Source organism: Rutilus rutilus, assembly GCF_951802725.1.
Source record: "Rutilus rutilus genome assembly, chromosome: 24".
Lineage (NCBI taxonomy): Eukaryota > Metazoa > Chordata > Actinopteri > Cypriniformes > Leuciscidae > Rutilus > Rutilus rutilus.
The window spans coordinates 18,672,021-18,699,244 of NC_140228.1; the positions used below are offsets into that span (position 1 = coordinate 18,672,021).

The 27,224-nt window shown below is 35.6% G+C and overlaps 1 protein-coding gene across 1 annotated transcript; it reads right to left on the bottom strand.

The window, feature by feature from the left end:
- Positions 1–120: 120 nt before the first annotated feature.
- Positions 121–26,470, bottom strand: vps41 (VPS41 subunit of HOPS complex). Its single transcript, XM_084398724.1, has 29 exons — positions 26,265–26,470; positions 25,627–25,665; positions 21,144–21,251; positions 17,776–17,853; positions 17,577–17,651; positions 14,775–14,837; positions 14,247–14,312; positions 10,808–10,927; positions 10,561–10,707; positions 10,411–10,477; positions 9,413–9,510; positions 7,789–7,918; positions 7,556–7,671; positions 7,397–7,453; positions 7,218–7,279; positions 7,036–7,117; positions 5,895–5,987; positions 5,610–5,737; positions 5,342–5,486; positions 5,062–5,103; positions 4,923–4,973; positions 4,664–4,801; positions 3,487–3,541; positions 3,161–3,301; positions 2,930–3,066; positions 2,736–2,835; positions 2,600–2,644; positions 867–946; positions 121–368 (listed from the first exon to the last, which is right to left on the bottom strand). Exons 1-29 carry the CDS (start codon positions 26,283–26,285, stop codon positions 288–290), a joined length of 2,565 nt encoding a protein of 854 aa, XP_084254850.1. The 5' UTR covers positions 26,286–26,470; the 3' UTR covers positions 121–287.
- Positions 26,471–27,224: the final 754 nt, after the last annotated feature.

A 27,224-nucleotide genomic window follows, 5' to 3' on the forward strand; every position in this document is an offset into this window, starting at 1 on the left:
CTTATTAAAAGAAAGTAGCAATTAATAAACAGTTTTCTTAGTGGACCTTGAGATTTGATGAAACAGTTTATGATGCACCATATCTTTTCATTGGAAAATTGTTGCAACAGACTTATGAGGTGAATTATGGGAGTGCTTTATTGGTGCTGTTTTTGTCAAACATGAAGATCACAAGCTTGGATTAATAAATACTGTTACTAAAGGGAAGCTCATTTAATGATTGCATTTGTAACAGTTTTAATGAGTGTGTGGTAAACGTTTAACTGTAATTCTAGTAGTAGGAATGATTATTTCTTCATTTCCAGTATGCCACTGCCCGGGCCTCTCCGCTTTGCACTGCAGATGTTGCAATACTGTGTTCCTAGAACCTGTCGGGAGAGGACACAAAAATGGACTTATGGTGCAAAAGTAAAGATTTCTCAACTTTTAAGGCTTCAAAGGTGTAGTGTAGCATCATTAAATGCTATTTTCACTTGTCAGGATGCTCAAACATACAGAGTAATGTTGTGATAGTGCCACATACTTAAGGAAAGTTCACCCAAAATATTTGTCATTCCAAACCTGTATGTGTTTGTGTCTTCTGTTGAACACAAAATAAGATATTTTGAAGAATGTTGGTAATCAAACAGTTGACGGTAGCCATTGACTTCTGTAGTATTTTTTTCCCCTACCTTCAATGGCTACCATCAACTGTCTGGTTATCAACATTCTTCAAAATATCTTATGTGTTTAATAGAAGACAAACTCATAGAGGTTTGGAACGACATGAGGGGGTGAGTAAATGACAAGATTTTCATTTTTGGGTGAACTATCCCTTTAAGGTGGATTATAAAAATGCTAACATCATAAAATGACTGAAGACTTACGGTTCCTGGGGACGGCAGACACTCCTTGTGGAACATGTGTCTGCAGTGAAACACCACCACACCAAATGCTTGAGCCGTGTCTGAAACAAATAGTGTGTCAGTCAAACAATGAGAAAAAAAACCTTCCTATGCAGTGAAGTCAAGTCAAGTATATATTTGTATAGCGCTTTTCACAATACAGATTGTATCAAAGCAGCTTCACAGTATTAAATTAAAATAATACAACAAGGTTTGTTTCTAGTGGAATTGGTGGAATCTAGTGGAAACAACTACATTGTCAGCATCATCACCACATTTGTGAGGTGGAAAGATGCCCAATATTTGGGAATGAATGTGATGATTGGGCAAAGTATATTGCAATTTTATATATTGTGCACATCGTCAGCTTAAAAATATTTTCAACTTTCTTGAACAATTACACACATGAAATGAAATATACACAGATATATATATATGTGTGTGTGTGTGTGTGACGTATATATATATATATATATATATATATACACACACGACACATTTATATATATATATATATACACACATATATACATACATACATACATACATCAACTGCTTTAGAGATAAAATGTGCTACTTGTGTAATTTGAATTCAAATATGACAATTAAAAACTGATTGGCTGCTGTTTCCAAGATATTTAAGTTTTTACATTGTACGTCTATGTAAATTGTGTAGACAGAACCTGTCACCTGTCCTGTTTATGTAACGCTTTAAAAATCAGCAAAAGGGTTATATATATCAAATTTATTAAGAAACAAAAGGCAAAACACTATTATGTACATAGTTTAGTCCACTTCTTGGCTTGTCTCTTGTATTCATTGACTGAAGCATCCCATGTCATTGTCCAGCAATAGTCTGCAGGCATTGATGGGCTCTATTTGAAGTTATCTGCACTGTTCACACAAGTACGAGGCATCTCTGCTCACTTTGGCTAAACAGAAATGTGTCCCTTTGCAAAATCAAACAATGACAAATAAGAGAGCATGACACTATGACAGGGTGCAAAACTCCACAGCCCTGCAGAGTTTAGGCAACGCCACTTGAAGGCAAGCCAGCAAACTTATCCGAAAAAGTGTAATGCCTACTAACACTGCGGTAAGCAGGGAAGGAGACAAAAGGCTGGATGTCAATGGAGGAGAGGCGAATAAACCGCTTTTGTGAGGAAATGATTAACTGAATTAGCCCATCGGCTAATCTTCAACATGTTTCTTCTTAAACATTCGTTTTGGATTTATCTATTTTTATAAAAGCTGTTTTATAAGAGAAGTCACGGACAATTACACGACAAATATGAATCAGTTTACGGCACTTCTCATTCATTTCTATGGTATCCTCAACCACGATACCAGCTGTGCTTTCTCACTCTCTCATCTCTCTGACAGCGAGTGACACACAAACCCACCTCTCCTCACGCACTCGTTTCATTTGCTCCGGATGAATTTTACTCATTCCTGCAGATTTTGTGCTCACACCTAAAGTGCGCCAGCATAAAGCTGCCTCTCAGTACTAAATTTAGTTCTTTTTCACTGCTTATTGCACTTAAACAGTCAAATACACACAAAATAATGTTAAAATGTCAGTCTTGTCTTGGCAAAAAAGCCCTGTATATAAGTATATGCGAGTAAATAAAAGAAAAATAAATAAATATAATAGAATTTTTTTTTTACTGCATTTATGTATATAAACAGACACATAAAAAGTAATCAAGGCGTACCTGGTGGTAGAATAGGAGTGTGGCAGGATTCACAGATATTTTCCTCTATGAGAAATGAAAGAAAGAGATTTTTTTTGTAGCATTTCTAGCGAAATTTTCTTATTTTAGTTGACTGGAAGACAAAACGTTTGATTACCATCCACCCGCACTCCTCTCTTCTGTGTCCTGTGCATCCTCTGTAGAAGAGACAGCGAATCGGCCACCAGGATCTTCTTGCAGCCCTCTCTCAGTAAGATCTACAGGACAAATCCCATGAACACAAACCGATTAAGCAAATGTATCTAGTTATATTTGCACTCTAGCCTGAACGACATGTTGGTTTCAGCACACCTGTAGATTGTAGTCCTGTAGGATTTTGACCAGAGAGTCTCTGAGGTTAGGAATCTCCATCCCTTCTTTAATGCGGTGAATGAGCAGGATGGGGTCCACATGGGTTCCGATGTTATTCAAGAGGCCTGTGATAAACGCTAGAGGGAAGAACACATGAGACAAAAATCATTACTGTAGTCTCAAACATGCATCAGGAAGCAGAGAGAGCTAGTGTAGATTGGGTTCTCGTACGTGGTTTGTCTATAGAGTAAGAGATGAGATCCTCCCAGAGTTCTCGGTCATCCTGCTCTTTGGCAAACTCGATGGCCTTGTCCACATCCGCCAGCTCCTCCATGATCATCTGTAGGGCACGTCTGCAGTTTCCCATTCGACCTGAGAGGAGAAACCTTCAAATGTATGAAGCACTACAGCCAGTTGAAAATGTTTTATTCAAACTTACTGAAATTTTACACTTAGTGACTTCTCTGTTGCACTGGATCACACTTGCAGTGTAAAAAACTATAACATGCGTTCAATTTCTAGGAGAGAAATGCACAGATCAGTGATTCAGAACTCACTGAGCAGGAAGACCGTCTCTTCTACAAAGTGCCTCTGCTGACAGATTTCCAAAGCCTGAGACAGATGACACAGAGCAACTGTTTAAAGAATGTGTAAGGATATTGTTGGACTTCACTTGAACAAATGTACTGGGACAATGGCAGTGTTGCATTCAAAAGAACAGCATTTATTATAAATATAACTTTTTTGTAATATTTATTAATTTCATAAATGTCTTTACTGTCTTTTTTATCAATTTAATAGGCATTTGCTAAATAAGTCTAAATTAATTTTCTTTTTTAAATCTATCTTACCCCAAACTTTTTGAATGGCATTGTTATAATGATTTCCAAAAAAAAAGGAAAAGAAAAAAAGAAACTAAAACTGTTTTTCAACATTGAGAAAAAGAAATGATCTTATAATGATTTCTGAAAGATCATGTGACATTGAAGACTGGAGTAATGGCAGAAATTCAGCTTTGCATCACAGGAATAAATTAGCTTTTAAAATATATTACAACAGAAACCAGTTGATAGAAATTATAATTCTATGTTTTAACTGTTTTTTGTTTTATAATTTTTTTTAAATAAATGTAGTTTTGGTGAGATTAAGAGACTACTTTTAAAAACGTTAAAAAACCTAAATGTTTCCAAACTTTTGACTGGTAGACTTACATACATACTATGTATTTTTAATAAAATGTTATGAATTTCTCAAAACTTTGTTAAAGTGTCTTATAACTAAAACATGATATGTTAATTGAACCTAAAATATGCTATTGTAACATTTTATTTGATGGTTGAACAATTTATTTCCACATTTAATTCAAGTAATTATAATTTTTTTATGAATGTTGTATAAAAGTTTTTCAAAAACATACACTACAGTAACTACAGTAGGGGGCGGTAAGATTTGTATCGTTCATGTTAAAAATACAGTAAAAAACAATAATATTCCTGTGATGAAAGCTGAATTTTCAGCATCATTACTCCAGTCTTCAGTCCACATGTTTTCATCCAAAGCTGCGAATTTAACTTAGCTCAAAATGGGATTATTGCATAAAACATTTGCAAATAAAACACCATTTCCATCCAGTCAGTCGAAGAGAACCAAATTGTCACTTAACTGGCACTAAATACCACTTAGAAAAGTAGGAGAAGCCACTGTATATAATAATTTTCGTATATAATAAATGACCTTCTCCAGCGGGCAGTGCATGCTTTCTCTGAGGAAGGGCAGTAGGTTGGGTCGGTCAAACTCAGCATACAAACTGATCTGCCTCTCATGGTACTTCTGCCCCTTATGGTGGTCTCGCTTAAACAGCTTGTGCAAATACTGGAAGAAAACCAGGCGTAAATTAAGTTAAGCATCCAAAGTTGACTACTGCAAATATTGTATTGTATTCTGGATCCTTCATACACATCTCCATGATTAAAACAGCTCATATTCAGCGTACCACATGTAACAGCTCAGGTCTGTCTTTTAATTCCTCCACCACTTTGTCGATCTGAGGGAGAGAAACACACAGATGTTCGTCTGTACAGAGAGTTTGAGAGGGTTTAATCAGAAGAGAGAAGCCACTGCACTGAACTCACCGATATTTTATCTTCATTATCCAGCAGCATGTCAACAGCTTTCTGAAAAAAAAAGGGAAAAAAAATAAATAGAGAGAACAAAGAGGCGGATGTATCCTTCAGACACATCACTGTGACTATAAATCACATTCTTCCAAAGTCATCTATAATATATATATCAGCAAAACAATCCATAACTTCCTGAACTTATGCACTTGACATTTCATTTCAAGTTTCTTGTATTAAATTCTAAAACAAAGGTCCTCAATAAGGTCAAAAGCAAAAAAAATGGATGTTTTGCCTCTTTGTCAAAATCCATGAGCAGGACAATCTTGTCCTTGATGGAGGAGAAGAGGTTGTGTTTGTGAATGAGCTGGTAAACATCTTTATGTCTCAGTTTCAGGTAGATCTCCAGAGCACGATCGTAACGCTGATCATATGTGTACCTGCACACACACACACACACACACACACACACACATATAAGACCAGTCTGACTTTGTGCAGAGCTGCTTCAAAATTGTTACAAGCTTTTATTACACGATGATAAATTGTCAGCATTCACTCACAGCTCAGCCAGTGTGGTGAGGAGAACGCTGTTGGTTTGGTCCTTCTTCAGGTGTTCATTCACTGCCTGAACTATAGCCATGTTGTTATACAGCTCTCCTGGCCACTCACGAATCAGTGTGGCAAAACCCTGTGTGAGAAACAACAAAAGTAAAGGAATTTCCCTGCTTCCGTAAAGGATGCTGCTGTGATGCATTCACATTTTGAAACCTTAATCTTATGGTCCATCTAACAGGTTACAATGTCACGTTTATGCAAATGAAAGAAATGTAATGGAAAGCACATACCTCATAATCAGTCTTGAGGAACTCATGAAGGATCATCTCATAAATCGCTGGTCGAAGACGCAGGTCTCCTCTTGGTAAGTACTGACTGATGGCCTGAGAGAAAGAAGAATGGAGTAAGTAGGTAGTTGATGTGTAAATGCTGAAAAGAAGCATTTTAGGTTAAAATTATTATTATTTTAATATTTGTATATCTTAAAATGTTATTAATTTCTCAGACATTTGTCAAAATCAGTATAGTATGTAACTGATAAGTGATAATTAATAATAATGATTATTATTATTATTATTATTATAATACCACACGTATTATTATTATTATTATTATTATTATTATGACAACAAAATAGTCATAATGAAGACCACACTGTAAGTCTTTAAAAACGTCTACTTTTTTATATTAACAGTTAATTTCTCAGAACTGTCAAAGTCAGTGTGGTAAATAATAATAATAATAATAATAATAATAATATAATCAACCTGATTTTTTGTATTATTTATTATTATTTCTATTATTCATAATAATTGCAATAACAATAATTATAATAATTATTATATTATAACAATAACATAATCATAATAAAGACCACACTAAAAGTCTTTAGAAAAAATAAAAATAATAATAATATTACATAATAGCCTAAAAATAAGTTCTGTTTTAATATATTATTCAATAATTTTTCTATATAAATTGTTCATTTCTCAGAACTTTGTCAGTCTACTAGGACTACCTCTAATAATATCATCAACCTGATTTAATTTCTATTATTAATAATAATTGCAATAATAATAATTATGACTATTATTGTAATAATAATTATTATTATTATTATCACTATTATTATTATTATAACAACCTAATCATAATAAAGACCACACTAAAAGTCTTGAGGAAAAAAAAGGCATATTATGTTATTGCTTAAAAACTAATTTCTGTTTTAATATTTAATAATATTCATATACTTTTCATATTAATAGTTAATTTATCTTGATATTAACTTTGTTAAAGTCATTGTGGTACATAACTATTAATTATTATTATTACTGTTTTTATTATATTCATTTTATTAATTATTATCCTGACTGATATTATATTACTATTTACTATACAAGGTCAGCAGGGTGGCAAATAATTTTAACTCACTTTCAGCTGTCCAATGGTTTTGAACCTGTACACTTCATTCTCCCAGAGATCCATGTTCTTTCCTAGCACTTTTTGACACTTTCTGTCAATGAGTAATATAGAGAGAAAGGGGCATACATCAAAGCTTCTTCTTATTTTAAATGGGTAACGGGTTATTAAATCAGAGTCTTGATGTCCTGTACCTGGCAGCCGTGTCATAATCTCCTCTCTCCACCAGATGATTGATGTACGCCATTCCAATTTTCTATTCTCAAAGCACAGACAGGAAGCACACATATTGTGATTTCAGGTTATCATCTGATAGTATTATAAAACATTTTTTTAAAAGACACGGCATCAAATCAGGTTTATTTGTTTTCACCTGTACGTCATGACGTTTAATGTTTTTGAAGCTGATCTCTGCAGCCATCAGTGCTTCCTGTCACAAAGATCCAAATCAAATCAGAAATCATTAAAGTACAACTCAGATGTTTTTTAAATGTTATGATATTAATGCTTCCTTAGACTCCTGAACTCGTACCTCATATTTCTTCTTCTCCAGAAGCCAGTCGATGTGGTCATCCTGGTCTCTTTCTTTAGCCACTACAATGTCTTTAGGACTGATGATATAGAATAGAGACTCTCCCTCTGAGTGTTCTGGAAACGATTATATCAAAATGGGAATTGAATTGATTAAACTGTGGATTGAATGCGATTTGTATGCCTCTGCATCATTATGGTATTCCAGTTGTTTATTCGTTGTCTTCATCATACCGAGCCTGTAGTCCCTGCACTGGTTCTCCTGGAAGTTGCGTACAGTGAGAGCATCAGATGAGATCTCCTCACAGCCCTCGGGTAACGGCTGGATGATGTCTAAACGAGGCCGTGTTCTGAACTCTTCCTCCTGTCACAAACACAATTACATTTATTAATATATTAATTCGTGATAACTGGGATTTTTGAAAAAAAATTCTACCCAATGATTTCAAGCTTAACATAACCTAATAGATAAATGCATATTTTTATTTCAACTCATATTTATTATAAAACATTCCATAACTTAAAATTGTAATAACTTGTATATCCAGGTTTTCCAAGACCGTGAAAATCCAGGTTCTTTAATAAACTGGCAAGTGTTGAGGGAACGAAATAAAATAAAAATATTACAAGCCTACATCGTGAATTTTAGCTTGAATTAAAACTTGTTTTGTCTTATTTTAAATCATTTTAAGTCATCTTGCTCAATGCAGAGACAAATGATGTCCATCTCTACCTCTGTGTACCTAATAGGTGGAGCTTGATGTAGTTGTATTGAGAGGCTACTCTGAGGAGCCAATAGAGTGGTGCAGCTATGACATCACTTTGTAGGCCAAAACGCGGAAGCAAGTTAGCATTCTGGTTCCATCGTCCCGAAGTCAATGGGTTTTTTGAATGGGGTTTGGGTTAAATGGCTGAAATAAGGTCTGTCGTAAACACAAGCTCAAGACACTTTCACGTTTTATTCTGTGACATAAAATACATCAGTATCACCCCACTCATGATTTTTTGAAGCTGTAACGTGTCTTGAAAAAGGCGGTTGCTAACAAGTGGCTAAATGGGAGGCTGTCGAGATTAAACGTCATCATGCCAAAAAGGTAAACTCAGTCCGCTTTTACAGCATCTTTGCTCTTATAAACTATTCTAAAAAAAAATTATTCAGAATACATTTCTGGGAACATTTTTTTAGATAAAAAAACTGAAAGAGTTGTCGGAAGCTTGGTGATGGTGACGTTGAAGTCTAGAACCTTTAGCTTTTTACTTCTGGTGACTGCATATAGGCTTCAAAATTCCTAAAAGTTGTGTTCATCTGTGATAATTATCTTGATGGACAAAACGTGCAAGGATCATACACTTTTGTTAAACACCGCTTGGTTTTTGCGATAATCCAAAATCCTATGGGAAGATTCTGTTGTTTTTTTCTCGAGGAAACCAGTGTGATGCTAACTGACAGGCCTACAAAGTGATGTCATACCACTCTACACTGTAGGCAGAGCATGACATCAAGCTCCCCCTTGCTGGACGTCCAACCACACCCAAACCCATAACCCTATCTCTAAACGTAACTCCATCCATTACATCCAAAGGAGGGAGCTGGACGTCATTTGGCTCTGCAGTGCGCACCACTTGATTATGTTTAGGCATAATGTTATGGTTAGGGTGTGACTCGACTTTCAAGCTCCGCCCATTAGGTCCACTGATTGGTTCTGCAGTTAGCAGCCTCTCCATCTTCTGACCCCCTTGGACATTTGATGAAGGCCCCTAATGGGACCCAGCCCGAAAGTTGATTCTGGAACAGTTTGGATACTACATCTAAAAAGCAGACTTTTTCAGGTATACTGGTGAGAGTGGGTAAAATTACCATGTCCTCAGTGTTTTCTTTGACATAGTACAGAGTGACCAGCTGATCTGCTAAAGGCGCCAGTCCACTAATGAAGAACTCAGTCTCAAATGCTGACACTGAAAGAAATCAGAGAAACCAACAAACAAAACAAAAAGTCATAAAGTTATGCTATTGTACAACTTGAGAGTGAGTTAATTGATGACAGAATTTTAAGTTTTGGATAAACTGTCCCTTTAAAAGGATCATATGATGCCATTTAAAAAGTTCACTATTCTGATTATTAGGTGAAATAGGTTAACATGCTTTAATGTTTAAAAAAAACTTTTTTTTCACATACTGTACATTATTGCAGGTCCTCTATTCCCAGTCTGTCTGAAACACACTGATTTCTACAAAGCCCCTCCTTCCAAAAAGCTCAGTGTTCTGATTGGTCAAACACTTCAAGTGTGTCAGAAATGTAACTCCTCATACCATAATCAGGAGATTCAGTTTTCGAGGCTTTAAAGGAATAGTTCACTTAAAAATGAAAATTCTGTCATCATTTAACTGGACAGTTGATGGACCCCCATTGACTTCCATAGTAGGAAAAAAAAAAATACTATGGAAGTCAGTGGGGTCCATCAACAGTTTGGTTCCTGACATTCTTCAAAATATCTTCTTTTGTGTTCAGCAGAAGAAACAAATAACTTGAGGTTGAGTAAATGACGACATAATTTTCCTTTTTAAGTGAACTATTCCTTTAAGCAATTGTAAACACACAGGTAATCAGTAAAATGCACTAACTTTTGGGTTGTATTGCTCCAGAACAGCTTTATAAATAAATCGTAACCTCCAATTCCTAATTTCATCCGTTTTTCTTTGTGGGAGAATATGAGCTTTGCAGATCATATAGATGCACAAACAGATACATTACACACTAAAGGAAAAGGAAAACATTAAAAAGCATCATATGACCCCTTTAAACTTAATGATGATGTTACGTGTTCTCATTATGTGTATGCCTGTTGCTTCAGTACCAATCTCAACGTAGCGACTGGGTAGATCTCTCATCTCTGTTGGGTCACGCTCTTTAACAGCACATATCTGAGAAAAACAAATGAACCAAACAACATTGTCAGATTTACTATTATTAAAATACTTGCTCTGTAGTTGCTCTGAACACACACCTTAACAGAAGAGCCCCAGCCGATGATCAGTGTGGTGTTGTCTTTCCAGCAAAGACTGCAGGGATACATATCCGGCCTTAGACTGGTGTTGTCCCGCAACACATTAGTGATGCGCTGTTTACTGCCGATGTCATAGATTTTCACACCCTGACACACATCAAGTACATTTTAGATAAAAGATGGAGACCATTCATGACTAGTATGGCATCTTAATTAATATTTATAATTCGTCTAAATCTGATTGTACCACATTGTTTGCCCAGGCAATGAGGTTGCCTCTCCATTTCACATTGGTTATGTTTCCCTCTCCTTCATGAAGAACAGAGGTCTTCCAACGGCTCAGCCAGTTCCTCTCATAAAGCAAAAGCTGTTGGACATATTTAATTAACGTTAGTGAGCATTTGCTCACAGAGATTCACCAACAATGAACAAAATTCACTGTATTGCTTGCGTTAAACACCAGAGGGCAATAGAACATAGAGCACAAATATGTACCAAACAACAGTCAAAGTCAATGTGACTGCAAGCACATTTAATTCTGATCAGAATCCATTTTTATTGTTTATCCTACACTCTTGGGAAATAAATGCAGATTAGCTGTCACTGGGGCTGTACCCTTTTAAAAGCCAGTAATATTTACACTACCGTTCAAACTTTGGGGTCAGTACGATTTTTTTTATGTTTTTGAAAGAAGTCTCTTATGCTCACCAAGGCTCCAAAAGTATTTGAGCAAAAAAACAGTTAAATTATAAATATTATTACAGAACCCCTTTCTATTGTAATATATGTTAATTGTAATTTATTCCTGTGATGCAAAGCTGAATTTTCAGCAGCCATTACTCCAGTCTTCAGTTTCACATGATCATTCAGAAATCATGCTAATTTGAGGAAACATTTCTTATTACCGGTATATTCAATATAATTCAATATATTCAAAACCATTGGGCTGCTTAATATCATTGAGGAAATTGTCATTGTTTTTTACTTGATGAATAGAAAATTCAATAGAACAGCATTTATTTGAAACATTGGCTTTAATGTTACTTTTGATTAATTTAATCCATCCTTGGTGAATAAAAGTATATATTTTTTTGAAAAAACAAACAAAAAAAACATTTGAACGGTAGTGTACATTTAAGGTACTAATATGCACCATCCTTTTAGGGTAAATAAGGTTAAAAAATTTGAAAGAATATCACCTCAGTGGCAGTTGTGGTACAATATGTTTTCCAGTGTAGTACAATTTCTTTGCTTTATTATATATTATTATTATATTTTTCTAAAGTATTGGATTGGATCAGTGTATTAGGCAGATTCATTGGCCTTATCATGCTGTTAAGGTCATATCAGGCAGTAGATTCAATAAAAATCATAATACAAGATCCATTTCAAAATCAAAATCCATTTTGCGAAAAGGCAACATTCGGTTCAACCTTTAGATAATGGGATATTCATAAAGCCACTTAAGTAAGCAGTATGACACAATCAAACCTCAGAAAAAATAAAAGCAAAAAAAGATACTGTGTATTGACATCTCATGAATTGAGTCTCAAACAATTGAATTTCTATTAAAAGGTGTTTAACGTTTTGGTTTACTTTGATAAGTCTGCGATTCCCTGACATTATTGGTGCAAAAAAACAAAATTTTCTGAAGGACTTTGTGATAATAATCACATGCAGAAAGCAACAATGCACTTGGCGGATAACCTTGAATCGAAAAGTGTCAAAAACGCCACGCACAATCACACGCAGCCAACCTGACCTGACTGCGGAGAAAGTGACTGAAAAGGAAAGACGGTTCAATGTCGCTTCAGTTCTACACTTTTGGCCATGTTAACAGATCACAGCGCAGCAATAGGAGATGACACTCCAAGAGCCGAGCAGACGGAATTGAATTGCCTTTGACAAGATGCGTCTTCAGTGGAAGCCGTATTGATTTTCATGGCAGGGCTGCATTATGGAGACCTTAAGCCAGGGAAGAGAGAAGGAAACAAGAAGAAGTGGGAGGAAAATGCAGAGGACTTGGCCACCGTGGCGCACAATGGACGCCGTTAATTGCTTCTGATAAGCACAATGCAGTGACGGTGGTGGAGCCATTTTATGTGAATCAATCCACGGTGGATAAAAATCTATGATTTACAGAAACTGAGAAGACTCTATTTGAGTGGTCCAAGATTTGTACATCTCAACAAAATCTCTAACAGTCCACTTTACAAAGAACCAGTGGAATTTATTCAAATTCACTTTTTCAACAATTGAAGTTTTTTTTCCAGCCACAAGCATCTGATCACTGCATGCAAACAGATCAACAACTTCTAAGAGCTTTTACGACAGACCCAAACCCTGTTTTCATTTCTATAGATGTATGGGCGTCTGGAATGTATCAGACTATGGCATCTTGGGTTGGTAGCATTGTGTCCTTTGAAAAATGAGCGTATTTGTTTAGTCCATAAGCCAAAGAGTGTTCTACATGTTGCGAAGACTATGGCACTCTACGTAATGACAGTTATTTATTGCGCAAGAAGAGACAACATCTCTCTTGTGAACAACACTTTGGAGAAAATGGACCACTCTCTCTCTCTCTCTCTCTCTCCCTGGTGTTGACCTCGATGTAAGGCCGAGATGGTAAGAGCGTTTCATGCCGAACAGTTTCAGTTTGAGTAACCACTCGGCACTCAACGTGACAAAAAATGATTTCATTCTAATAATTTAGCTTAACCCTCGTATTGAAACCTCAAGAGCATCAAATGATGGAGACCATAAAATATATGTTTAGACTCCAGGCATGAATGTGGCTTTTGTTTTTATTTTTTGTTTTATTAAGGCATTCAAACTTCCTTTCAAAATTCAGAACAGTGGTTAAATAATGTGTCGTTTTCAATAAACGATTTTTATATTTTATATACAATAACCCTGCACCCAATCTTAAATATTTACACTACCGTTTAAAAGTTTGGGGTTGGTTTTTTTAAAAAGGTTTTTGAAAGAAGCCTCTAATGCTCACCAAAGCTGCATTTATTTGATCAATAATACAGTAAAAACAGTAATATTGTGAAATATTATTACAATTTACAGTAACTGTTTCCTATTTTAATATATTTTTTTTTAAATTAGCTATTTCAAATTGAAAAATTGTTCAAAATAACAGCATTTATTTGAAATAGAAAATTTTGGTATGATTTTAAAGAGTTTACTTTCACTTTTAAACAATTTAATGTGCCCTTTCTGAATAAAAGTATTAATAGTATTGATCCCAAACTTTTGAAGGATAGTCATCCTGGTTCAAACCGTCAATGACGTGCGTGAGTCAGAAAGTTTAGTGGAGACGGGAAAATAGAAAATGACTTAGACTGGATTCGAACCTGCATTTCCCATTTGAGCACCAAGGATCAAAATTTCGAGAGCATCTGCACTAACCACTAAACATTTGTGATTGGGACCTGAAGCAGACCAGATACCGACCAAAATTTCCCACGAGCACCAGGGCTCAAGGTTCTGGAGCATGTGCATGTGCATTTGAAAGTTTGATCAGCTTCTTAGTGACTGGAGTCCTATAAAAGTTTATTTATATAAAGATTTGGAAAATAAACGTGTTTTTTGTAAATGTAGAGAGGGAATCCAGGCATAGTGTAGACCAGATTCGAAGCTGTGCCTCCAAACACAGGTGATTCTGAAACTGGACTCACCTTATTTCCTCCAGTCACAAACTGTTTGTTGTTGGACTTGATGAACTGAGGGTGTAGCGCCATAACCTAGAATTGAACAAGGGATTTCATTTTAGTTTACGGCAATACCTGAGTTAATATCAATGTCCACTCCAGTATTTCTAAAGCCATATAGTGCCTCAGAGGGGGTTAGACTGCATCCAGTCAGAAAACATGCTCAATAAAATCCTTTTTAGCCCAGGAAAAGTTAAAGGATTGATCCTCACAGTCCAATACACAAAAGTATCGATATAAAAAAAATGACAGCAAAGGCTCTCTTTATGTGTGCCATAGGTGACATCACTCATGCTCAACAAACAGGCTGGCTCATGCATGATATGAAACACCCTGGAGAAATCAATTAAGACAGGTAGCAGGCTGAAATTACATTGTTTTCGAGAATTATCAATGCTTGCTGTGACAGGAAATCGAAATCAAAGGGCTATTTCCCATCAGGCAGCAAAAACATTGCCGGGGGACCGACGACTCACATTAACAGCAATAAGTTACCTTGATCGGACAGTCAAAGTTTTCGTGGAAGCCCTCCCTGGTGTACAGGCCGAACACTTGCACCTGAAAAAGATGAGAGAGAAATTGAGAAAGGGAGACAGATATGTCTTTTTAAGGTAAAACCGCTGTGGTCCAGAGATGCGTTCTGAGCCAACAGTTGACTTGGGCAAAGCATCAAACCATGTAGCCGGCTAGTTAACCATCTGCCAGACTCCCAATTAGTGGAAAGGTCAACTCTTTCTGCCCTCGCACGCTTTTATGCTACCGACTTATTCACTAGCTGTGCTGCAGTCCCCGACGGCTACAAACAAGCCTTAACACAACATTTCACCTACACCTGTCTGTATGAAACAAGCGGGGAAAAAATTGTTGTGAGCTCTCAAAAAAAAACCACTATTGAAAAGTAAAGTATCCTCTCACATTTAAGATGATGGTTTGGAAACGAAACTACTGACTTTGAACTGTTCATGTTCCCTTTTATGGTCAGGCAACATACTAAGCTAATCTTAAAATCATAAATTTCAAAGTGGAGTTTCTACGTTTTGGAAAAACCCTATTCAAAGACTCTTTCTCTTAAGAAATTTTTTATATTTTGCATAACAATGGTTATGTTCATTTCCTGCCGCTCCTAAAGCAGTCGGTAAGTGCAGTTTGGATTAACAGTGCAGAGAAGAGAACTCCAGTTTAATGTACAAAAACATTCACCATTGAAAACTGAATTAATTAGATACATTTAATTTAAAGGACTTTCTCCCATCTAGCGGTGAAATTGTTTATGACTACCAACTGAATATTACTTTCTAGCCCCTCCCATTCCGAGGGCGTTTTAACTCCTACAGTGGCCGTATTATTTCAAATCTGCCGGCAGTCGCGAGTAATCTCCCCCTCGCATTCGTCACGGTGCCACTGAGTGTAAAAACGCGAAAGGCGAAGCTTGAATTTCCAGGAATGTCCCTCTTTGGCACATGTATTTTCAAGATGGAGGCGCAACATGGCTGCCGCCATTCGAGCGGCTCGCTCGTATGTATTCTAAATGGCAGATTCTACGCTTACGAGAATACTTGATTAGTTGGTAGAAGTAATTACACATTAATGAGCACATATCATTTTGAAAGAATAAAGTGTTTTTTGCTAAGAATCAACTTAAAAAATTACACAGTGTAGCTTTAAGTTCTAGTTTTACAGTTTGGACAGTCTAGGAGCAAATGATGAACTATATTTTAAAGCTAACACACCATCTTTATCACAAGTTTGTTCATAAAATGTCGGTTGCATCCTATTTTACTTCGGAAACTACTGAATTTGAATTGTTCATATGTTTCCCTTTCAGGTCAGTAAGTTAGTCTGAAAATCATAATTTTCAAAGCGCAGATCTATTTCTTGGGGGGGGGAACGAATAATAAAAATAAAAAAAGATGCTTCAAACACTCATCCTCTTAAAAAAAGGTATCATATTTTGTGTACCAATGGTAGCAAAGCAGTCGGTAAGCTGGGCTCAACAGTGCAGAGGAGCGAACAATGGCCTCCATATCGATTTTAATTGGTGTATGTGCGACAAGATCTCACTTTGCCATAGGAACAGGGATAGACATGGTCTATCACGCCACAGATCAGCCTGAGAAAGCCACACAAGGTGCTGATGATTAGCCTCCGTGGACTGATAACAGCCGGCTCATGATCAATGAGCAGATAGATGGAGGATCGTGGAGGAAAGGTGTTCTTTTTTCACCACACATTTTAAGATGGACCAAATGCACACACGCTGTTTCTGCAGGTGTCAGAGTTGACGGAGCTGGTATTGAGTAGGAAGACAGGCACTGCATCATCTCTTGCAAACAGAGAAAGATATGAAAACTCAAGTAAACAAGTTCCTAGATTCTCATGGGGAAATTCGCTGAGAATTGCGCATGCTGTTCATTTAGCACCCAATTCATTAAATAAACCTGCAAATCATGTAATGGCATAAACACACAAGAATTAGTGCTGAACGTGGTTTGCATGATTCAACTGCAATCTTGCACACTTCGCTGAAAGTGTACAAACTCATTCCACACTGTAAAAAGCCAATAGTTCAGTAGTCTTTTTATGTACTGCATGTCTCTTATTTATTTTCCTTTTAATGTATAACTTTATTTCATTTTAATTAATTCATCCAATTCTTCCATTTTTATTTCTTACTTGTTTTATAATTTTTTTTTTTTTTTTTTTTTTTTAATGACTAATCGTCTTTGTGTAAAGCACTTTGAATTACCATTAAATACATGAAAAATAAATACTTCAATTAAAAATATGAACAAATAAACCTTGCCTTGCCTATTGTATGGTATGGTGACGGTCTGTCTGGATATATGTGTGTTCATTATTATTCTTTTCCATCATCAATAACTTTCTGCTACCATAATATAACATATACAAAAATATAATTTCTATATGATTATGATTTCAGACCAATCTGACCTAGCTTCCTATTTTGACAAGCAAACTAACAAAACCTAACTAGGTAGCTTAGTTCTGATAAGTAATGTGTAATATGATTTACAGAAGCAGAACTTGTTTCTGGATCAAAACTGTTTGTCCTGGAGCAACATTCTTATCAACCAATCATTGCCCTTTGATTTTAGGAGAAGGGTTCAGGAATTAAGCCTGGAAGTACTGATAGATAAGTCACTGCCCTCTCATTTTTTTATGAATAGACTGAGGGTTAGGGTTTGGATTAGATTGGGCTATGATTGATGGGCCGTAAAGGACTATAAAGGAAGTTAAAGAGCAATGGGAGCTGTAGTGAATGACGGAAATTCTCACCTTTCCATCCTCAGAGCAGACGCCAACATGATCACCGCTATCATCCAAACTAATCTGGTTTATTTTCACTGGACTCTATAAGGATAAAAGAGAACAGAGGATGGAGAAACAGTCACATCATGTAATCAGACATAACATGGCATCTATAACATCTAAAAGATCTATAACAATCAATCACACGAGATAATTTCAGACTTACAATTTCAAACTTCTGTGTAACATTTCCTTGGATATCCAGAAGGTAAACCTTCCCAAAGTGTGTCCCAAGAGCCAGGAACTGAAGGCAACAGAGGACACAAACACACAAGACACACAAGTGAAAACCACGGGACATCCTGCACTTATACAGAGTTAAAAGCTGTGGAGGAGGTATTAAAAATGAGCTTTACCAGGCATGGCTGCGAGGCCTCAGTGTTTGTGCGTGCATGTGAGAGTGTGTGTTTGTGTGTGTGGTTTCGGCTGGACCCTTCGGGGGCAAAAAGTGTGAAATTGCTGGAGGACAGGAAAGCCTATTTATCAGAGCGGCCCAGTGTGAAATAGCGTTTTTTCCCTCGACATATCAAAACGCTTCAACATAATATATGCACCACAGGTCACACATCTCTGCCCTCTACACCAACACTCTGCCTGTCAGACTAATGCAATTACATTTCAGAGTTTAACATATGAAAACTTTTCCTATTTTCTCTTGTGAATTGCCAGTATCACCACAAACCAATTCAGCATTTTGGACAGTCAAGGAGCAAATTATAAATTATGTTATAATTATAAATCTCACACACCAATCGTAATTACAAGTTTGTTGAAAGCTACTTACTCCAAATCCTAAATATTGCATTTCCATTTATTCACTGAAGACAATTGCAATCTGATACATTTTCTAACTGAAGCTAGATATACAAACAAAAAACTTGAATTTGATCAATCAGCAATTAATATGATAATGTAGAGTGACAGGTGGTTTGAGGGGCGGGGCTTATAAAGAGCTCTAGGTGATGTCAGCAGAAAAGGAAAGTCATTTTAAGAGTCAGATCAAGTTAGAGTATTATGCCTTCATTAAAGATTACAAACAAACACATTAATGAATCATTTGAAGTGAGACCGGGAACGTGTTTTAAGAAATAAGAAACACTTTTGTTTCATGCTGACTTTAAAGAGTCACTCTTTAGTACTAAACACCCTGTGTTTCCTCACTTCTTCAAGCAGCAGAACATTACTTTTAATAATACATGCTGACAGAGCATTCGGCAGATTAAAGTTCGCGTGAACCAGTAGTTGCGACCGACTTTACTTCAATATTGTGACGTATTTTCTGAGGAAGAATAGAGGGTGTGACTTCTTTTTTTGGGGGGGTGGGGGGTGGGGGGGATTTATTAGATCTAGAAACATCGTTCCATTCAGCTTGTTTATCAATTTTCAGATTTTGATTAAAGATTATAAAGACAAATGGATGAACTGTTTAATGTGCGGTAACAAATTAAATGGGGTCAATTTTTACTTTAATACTTTTTCAGCTGAATATGGATTAGTGGATGAAAAAACTGTCCAACGGCAAAAATTCACTAGGACAAGTATAATTAAAAAATACTAGAATCAATATTAATATTAAATATTTAAATGTATGTGTTTCAAAGTCTTCGCTGATTATTAGATGTCACACGTTAATATTGATTCCTCTAAGTTTGACTAAAAATCAGGCCTGGGGATGTAATTAAAATGAGTTGCAGTTTTTTAAGGCCTAACTTTTTGCCAATGTTCCCTTATTAGGTGAGTTCTTGTTTTCTTGTTATTGTTTGATTATGTGATTGTGTTATATTTCCTAGTTACCAATTTCATATGTATCTAAATGCCCCTTGTGACTGAAATTGGTCAATTCAATGTTCCCCCTTTTGTTACAGAAATACTGGTTATTAGAGCAGCATAAATATGATTTAGGATTTAGGATTTGATTAGCTCCAGAAGAGAATGTATTGTGCATGTGCTCTGCATAGTGTCACTAAGGTTAAACGAATAAAATGAAATCAGGCCACATAAGGTGATGTTCAGTCCAGTCCGACCAGCAATCTAAAATTGGTTTGACATCCATGCAGATTTGGGTCTATTGCTCTGCCAGCTGAAAAGTGGACCTAGCTTTACAAAAGCATCCAGCCACACTATAAAACACACACAGAATGAGTCTATCTCTGAAACTGAGGTAACCCTGTGTCCAAACACATATACACACACACACACCTGCTTACACATGCACAGACCTTTCCCTGTCGCAGCACACCGAGCCGCCCCATGCTTCACTGCAGTCTATAATGAAATGCTTATATTTACAGGCACAGCCGAGCATGTCCAACAAAACCCCCCGCAATCTCCCCAAATAAAATCAGACAAAAATAAATAAATAAAAGGGGTGGCCTTACCAGCCTCAGTAGCTCTTAAAGGGATTTATCAAAATGGAATTGCTGAAATGAAATTCAGAATCCTGGCACTTAAAATATGAGGCAACATTAGGCAGGTGGTGCTCTTGTGTGTCTAGGTGCCGGAATGCACATTGGAGCGCACGCATAAAAGACTACAAGGGAAGAGACGGAAGGAGAGAACGATAGAGATGTGAAAGAAGGTGAAAGAGTGAAAAAAGGGGGGACTCTCATTTGAAATTCAGCTTTTCAACATCTCCTCTTCTTGCAAGCTTGCCTTTTTTTTTGGAGAGATGGAAGAGGAGGAAAAGGAGGAGGAAGTCCCCAGGGAAAAGCAGGAAAAGAGGGGAGGGATTTAAAATCAATAGCGGTTAATAAAACATCAGGTGAGGAGACATAACTAGGTATGACTATTCCTCCACAGCGTCCGTGCATGAGTGAACCGGCTGCCATGACGATTAACCAGCCCGCGTAGAATGCTCCACCAACAAAAATATCAAACCCAGGAAAAAAACTGAAAGACGACGGGCAAAAAAAGAAAGAGAAATCTAAAAGCAGAGGAAATAAACAGGAAAATTAGCGAAAGGGTGGTGACCCGTGAGCGTTTGCGTGCAGAGTACCTCTCTGAGAAAATGATGGTGTGGAGTCAAAAATGCTATATTCAGTATTATACAAGAGTATAATAAAAAATAAATAATAATAATAACACGCTGTAAAAATTAGATGACCAATAAGTTTGGTTTAACATTGCTTGAACTATTTTTTTTTTTTAAATTGCTTTAATTTTCTACTTTTTTTATAAGCTATACAAGATTCAACTAATTTTTTTTTTCAGTTTAATTTAAGTTGAAATTAAGACTTTAATTTGATTGTCCTTAAAGTTAAGGCAGCACCTTTTGTTATTTTTATTTTTTTTACAGTGATTAATAATAATTAAAAGCTCCCGGATATCTCTGCATTTAAGAATTTAAAAAAAGGATCTGATGTTTGAATTTTACAATTCATCTACAATTAGATTTTAAACACTGAATTCAAGTTGCAATTAAGTTTATAATTTAAATCAGTTCAATTTATTTCAGATTCTTTATCTATGCTATCTGAAATACATTAAAACAAACTGTATATGCACATCATGTCTAGCTAAAAAGCTTCTGAGGACCTTGTCATGCACTGTCATGCAGCTGGCCGCATCCTTCTGCAAGATCTCTGTCACGCCATTGGTCAGCCTCTCGTACTTCAGTTTAGGCTCCTCCTCAGTGTCCTCCTCCTGAACAAACACAAACACAAACACACCCATCCTTCATTAGTTTGGAATCTTCCACAGTATACACAATTGATTCACACATTCATACATGCGTTCAAAAATATTATCCATTTAGCATTTTATTCTCTTATATCTATTATGGTGCAATTCATTAGTCTCACCAAATATCCAGTAATAATTAAGCGTGAATGTTAATGGGACCCTGATTCATAGCACAAGGATGTCTAAACTTTTTTTGTCAACCGAACCCTTTTGACCTAAAATATTTCCTTAAAGGACCGCTTGAGACTTAAGTCATGTCAAGTCACCTTTATTTATATAGTGCTTTATACAACATATAGGACACATTTCTCGATACTTAGGTCACTTATTCAAAACGCTTCACACAGTTCTCCAAACCAAATTTCATCTTGGCACAGCAGTCCATTTCACATTTAATTTGCACACCAAAACTTCATATATGTCTCAAATCAACCAATTCCTTTATAAAAATAGCAAAGGTGGTCACTCATCAAACACACTTTGTCACTCATAAAACAACAACCTAAAAAACACTAACAGGTAGCGTTATACAATGTTTTCTTTTGTAATGTTTCTTTACAAAACAAGAATGACAGTTCTAAATTGTTTATAATTCACTGCAGTATACAGTATGTTACATGGCCCATATTGGCCCTCTTTTGTATATAGTAACGAAATAGAAAGAAATTGTAGCTCAGCAACATCTCATTGTTTTGATAGTGTTTCAGTTTTTAGATTCAGAATATATATCAGTAGTATTACTGTAGTAATGTAGCAAATTGCTGTCTTATTCATTTTTGTATTATGTTAAGTTTAAAAGTTTTGAAAAGAATATTCAAACTAAATATTGAAATTAAATCTTAGTCTTAGCGATTGTACAAAACTGTAATGGTAACATGACAGAGGTAAAATATGTTTTTTAGAACATTTTGTTATTTTGATTATTATTATTTTAAAACTATTTAGTTATTTTATTTGTGCATTTTATTATTAGCTTCCCACCAACTATTTCAAATTGAGTGCTACATTTCAAGCCTGGCCAATAACGAGTATTAATGTATTTATTAATTTATGGTGATTACACTGCAAATACTTTATAATACGGGATAAACTATGAAACATTTTGCTGAACTTTAGCTTCTTTGGCTTTAGTTAGTTATCTTATTTCTGTTTGATTAATTATTAATTAAAATAATAGTTTTATTCAGCAAGGATGCATTCAATTGATCAAAAGTGACAGTAAAGACTTTTACATTGTTAAAAAATATTGTTCTTTTGAACTTTCAATTCATCAAGGAAAAAATGTATCACTGTTTCCACAAAAAAATATAAGCAGCACAACTGTTTTCAACATTGAAAATAATAAGAAATGTTTCAGTCAGTGCCAAATCAGTATATTAGAATAATAATAATAATTCGTTACATTTATATAGCGCTTTTTCTGAGAATGATTTCTGAAGGATCATGTGAGACTGAAGACTGGTGAAAATTCAGCTTTGGATGAAATTTAATTTAATTTACTTGAAATTATAGTCAAATAAAAATAGTTATTTGTTATAATATGCATTACATTATAATTATATTAATCTTACTGACACCAAACTTTTGAACAGTCGAAATATACATTTCCACATAGAGAGTATATATTTATATATATTCTTTTTTATTTTTGGACAACTATGACTTCGATCACAGGCAGATTGACAGATTGGGTAGTTTCATTTTATCAAACATTTTTTTCTCCTCATCACAAACACCTCCATTGTCCATTTCCTGTTGTGTCCAGATGTGAAATTTCTAATGCCTGAGCATTTGTCATGGTCCACAAAGCCATTACAGACAGGGACGGAGAGACGGAGAGAGAGGAGGGAGAAATCCTGACAAACTTTCTACGGTGGGGAGGGGTGGATAATATCCCTCCTGTTTCGTATCCCATAATTTCTTCCTCTTGTTAGTGTTTGCCATCGCCACGCCGATGTGGTGGATGAGTGTTGTGCCTCATTCCCTGCCGCTCCTAATTGGTGCCCTTGGGAGCAGGGGATGAAGGGAAGTCTGTCTTTAATTGCCCCTTTTCTGGAGTGGTGTGACCATCCACACTCTCCTCTTTTGCTCATTCCTCATTCTGTCTCTGTCTTTAGTTACAAACTTTGTTGGAACGCTATACCGAAGAATCGGGCCTCAAAACAACAGATTAATGTCAAACCCCACAAGCATCTTTGCTCATTTTGCTGCATGGCATCACATTTGGAAGCTGTGGTATGTTTTCTTTAAGCCATGAGAGGTGCGTTCTTCTTTCATGAGGCTGGACGGGCTTTGTGTGGGGTGTCACGAATACTGTCAAGCTCCAGAAATGTCATTCAGTATGAGTTTGGAAGACTCGGAACTCTGTAAACCCTAACGCTCAAAATAATTAATTGGTTTGAGTAGGACAAACTTAAATTAAACTAATTAGTTCAGTCAAATTAACTTTTATGAGTATTCAGCACTTTCCTTGTCTTTCAAGTTCACAGAACTGATACATTTTAAATGAACTGAACTTTTCCATTGTTTTGAGTTTTATGAAATAATTTCTTTTAATTTAGACTGAAATGGCTGGGATGTCTATTTCCCAGCATGCTTTGCCGATAGCACTCGAAAGGGAGAGTAAATGCTAAAATTATGTGTAATATAATTTTTTTTTTTTTTTTTTTTGTGCAAGATTAATGTTAAGTGGGAAATTTATTAGTGATTAATGTTTTGTTATGCTAATTTAGAAGAACTTCTGTTAATGTTGGTTTTAGTATAGTTACCATCATGGTGACAAGTGGTGCATGCAGCTTGATTTGAGAGCAAATAAAACCTTTATATTGCTGCACTCATACAACAAGCATACTATTGTCAACAAATTAGTATGTTAGCAAACTAGCTTGTTAAGTTTATACTAATAAAAGTGTTCACATTGAGATTACATGAAAGTTTTAAGTTAAATGTATGAAACATTTCAAGTTGAGAACAATTAAAATGTATAAGTACAAAATAAAAACCTGCCAGTTCTGCTTACTTAAATTTTGAATTTCTTAACTTAAAAAATTTGAGGCAACTGATTGCCTTAATTTTTTTGAGTTTTGCCAACTTATTCGGGTTTACAGTGAAGCTGTGGTCCATATGAGATCACATTTACACAAAGCCTTCAAGACGTCCATGGTCACATCAGGAAGTGTTGAGGAGAAATAGATTAGGAGATAGAGACAGAGCTCTACAATTATGAACAAAACAAACTGTGCTTTAAAGTTATTCCGAGGAAAATACAATCATGTTCTCCGAGGTGCATGCAGAAGACAGTTTGTGGACAGGAGATAGGACAGATTGCTCCACGGACTGAGATTTCATTTACGAAGAGGGCAAGGCTGTTGTTTCTTTCTTCCTGTTTTCATTTTGAATTGAGGACTAGAATGTCTACTTGACATTTCATTCACTGTCTCACTTAAAGGCAAACTTCATCTTTCAAAAGTATTTTCTTAAAGCTGCACTCAAGAAAATGGCCACAATGTAATATGACCTTTTACAGTAGCTCTCATTGTACATGGATTACATGTTATGGGCTACAAGTTGTTATTTTATATATAGGATAAAGGATTCATCTTTAAGCATGTTAAATAACAATTACATGACTGCACACTCAAAAAAGCATTTGAGTTGAGACACACTTAAAGGCTAAGTTGTCTATTCTTATTTTCTATGGAATATTGCAGTATTTACTATATTTATAAATGATTTATCCATGCACACCATTATTTTTTTTATTCATGTACCTCTGAAATCTTTAATCAAAATAACTTCCCCTTCCTCTTGCAATGACATCTCTTCTCTGATGACACATTTAGTGGCGTGAGGGCGGGACAACCTGACATTCACATGACATGAGTTCGCAGCAATAACAATCCAACGTTCCAATCAATTCCTGATGGACAAAAGTCCTAGCCTACGTTTTTTCTTGTTCAAGAAGCCATTTCACTCGGATGTACGTTACAATAGGGAAGAAAATCTTCCATTTCGTCCTTACTTAAAAAACAACAAAAAAAAAACAGTATGTGCACAATAAAAATAAATAAAACCAAGTGGCATGTGCAAGGTTTTCACAAAAACCTTTTTAATTTTAACCAAATGAGAGTAACCACAGATGTACAGTAGTTTAAATCATAATTTAAATCATTATCTCTATAGTTTTAGAATGCAAATCCTAAAAATATTTTTTTGCAAAAAAAGATTTTTGCAATTATTCTTTAAATGAAATACCATTTGGTTTCATGTGTTGTTATCTAATCCATTTCAAAACTAGATAGATTATTCAGATAAATTGCACAGTCCATGATTTTACCTCTGATTCATCTGTTGATTCCTCACTTAGTTTTCTTCCCTGAAAAAAAAAAATATATATATGTTTCAGAAAGTTGTATTAATATGAGAAAAAGTAATGCATTGCTGCAGAAAATATTATTAACTTATTTCCTACACTCCCGTTAAAATATTTAGTATTAAAGGGAAATGCTGCACCAAAACATACAAAACAGTAATTATCTTAATGTCCTATATTTAAAGTTATTCTTCATTTTGTCAGTAAACTTGCTGAAATCCCTGCTGAAAAAGCCTCAGCTGATTTTAAACGGTCCCTCAGACTGCCCAGTGCACAAGCGTCCAACAGTGTCCAGTCTAGGAGAGCAACTAAAACCAGGTTAAGTTAAGCTAGTTTTAAATTTATTTTTCAACGGGGATATTAACATTAGCAGGAGTAGGCAGTGATATGTTGTCATGTCAAGTCAAGTGTCAAACTATCGTGTTAGCCTGACAGCTTCAATAGCACGCCTTAAAAATACTTCCTTTAAAATATCCTATACACAGCACACACCGTGTACCTCGAATAGCCCACGTGCCTTAAAAATGAAACATACAGAAACAATATACTAATATTCACAGGCTTCTGTCATTTGACAACAGATTCTTCCTAAAGAAACCTACCTGCTCTTCCACTTCCGCCATGATACAGCCTCCAGATGTACTATAATAAGGCAGATTTAGTCTTCGTCTATCAGTATATGGTCTGTCGACAACGTAAATAATTTTTATTTTGCACTCAAATCAGTTATTTGGCACAATATAAACCAGCGTAGCTAGTCATGCGATGTTCATTATTATGTACACTGGGTCACATGACAAAAACAGGAAGCGTCGCTAGTGCATCATGGGATTTGTAGTTTAAGGGCAAGGGAATGCAACGGATTACACCTGATCTTTTTTTCCTTCGATATATGCGATTTAATGCAGTTTTTTTTTTTTTTTTTTTTTTTGTGTAGGAAACTCATTTTAGCCGACCTTCACATTTTATTAAATAAAATTGTTATTCAACAACATCTGCATGTGAGCAATATTTGAATGTCACGTCCAAACGTCTTGTCTATATAAATAATCACTGTCGTCTACCTTCATCCTTTTGCTTATTCTAATAAATCAACTAGGAGGAAGTGTGATGTGATGTAATTTGACATTGTTACGTTTGTAACAGATAGATCGCCATATGACAGGATCATTTGAGACAGGCTGTCAATGTGTCTCATATGTTTATGCTGATAGTGGCTGGCAGGGCGAGCTTTGCTCTTACCATTATACAGGTAATGAGTTAGAATATCAGCTCAATTGACTTAAATTTAGAGCTTACTCAGCAATTATTATAATTCATTGGGCAAAGATTATGCAAATTAGCGTATAGCCTATCAAATACCCATTTAATGTTTGCATAATAAATGTTGATCATATAAAATTAGACCAAAACCAATACTGCATTAATAATAAATTCTAAAATCAGCTCAAATGAAAACGTGGAACAGATATTTAACATATTGCATCTTTCAATGTATTTTTGTGACCTATATTGTACACATAAATGCATAAGTTAAATGTGATCTAATTTCATTGTGCAAT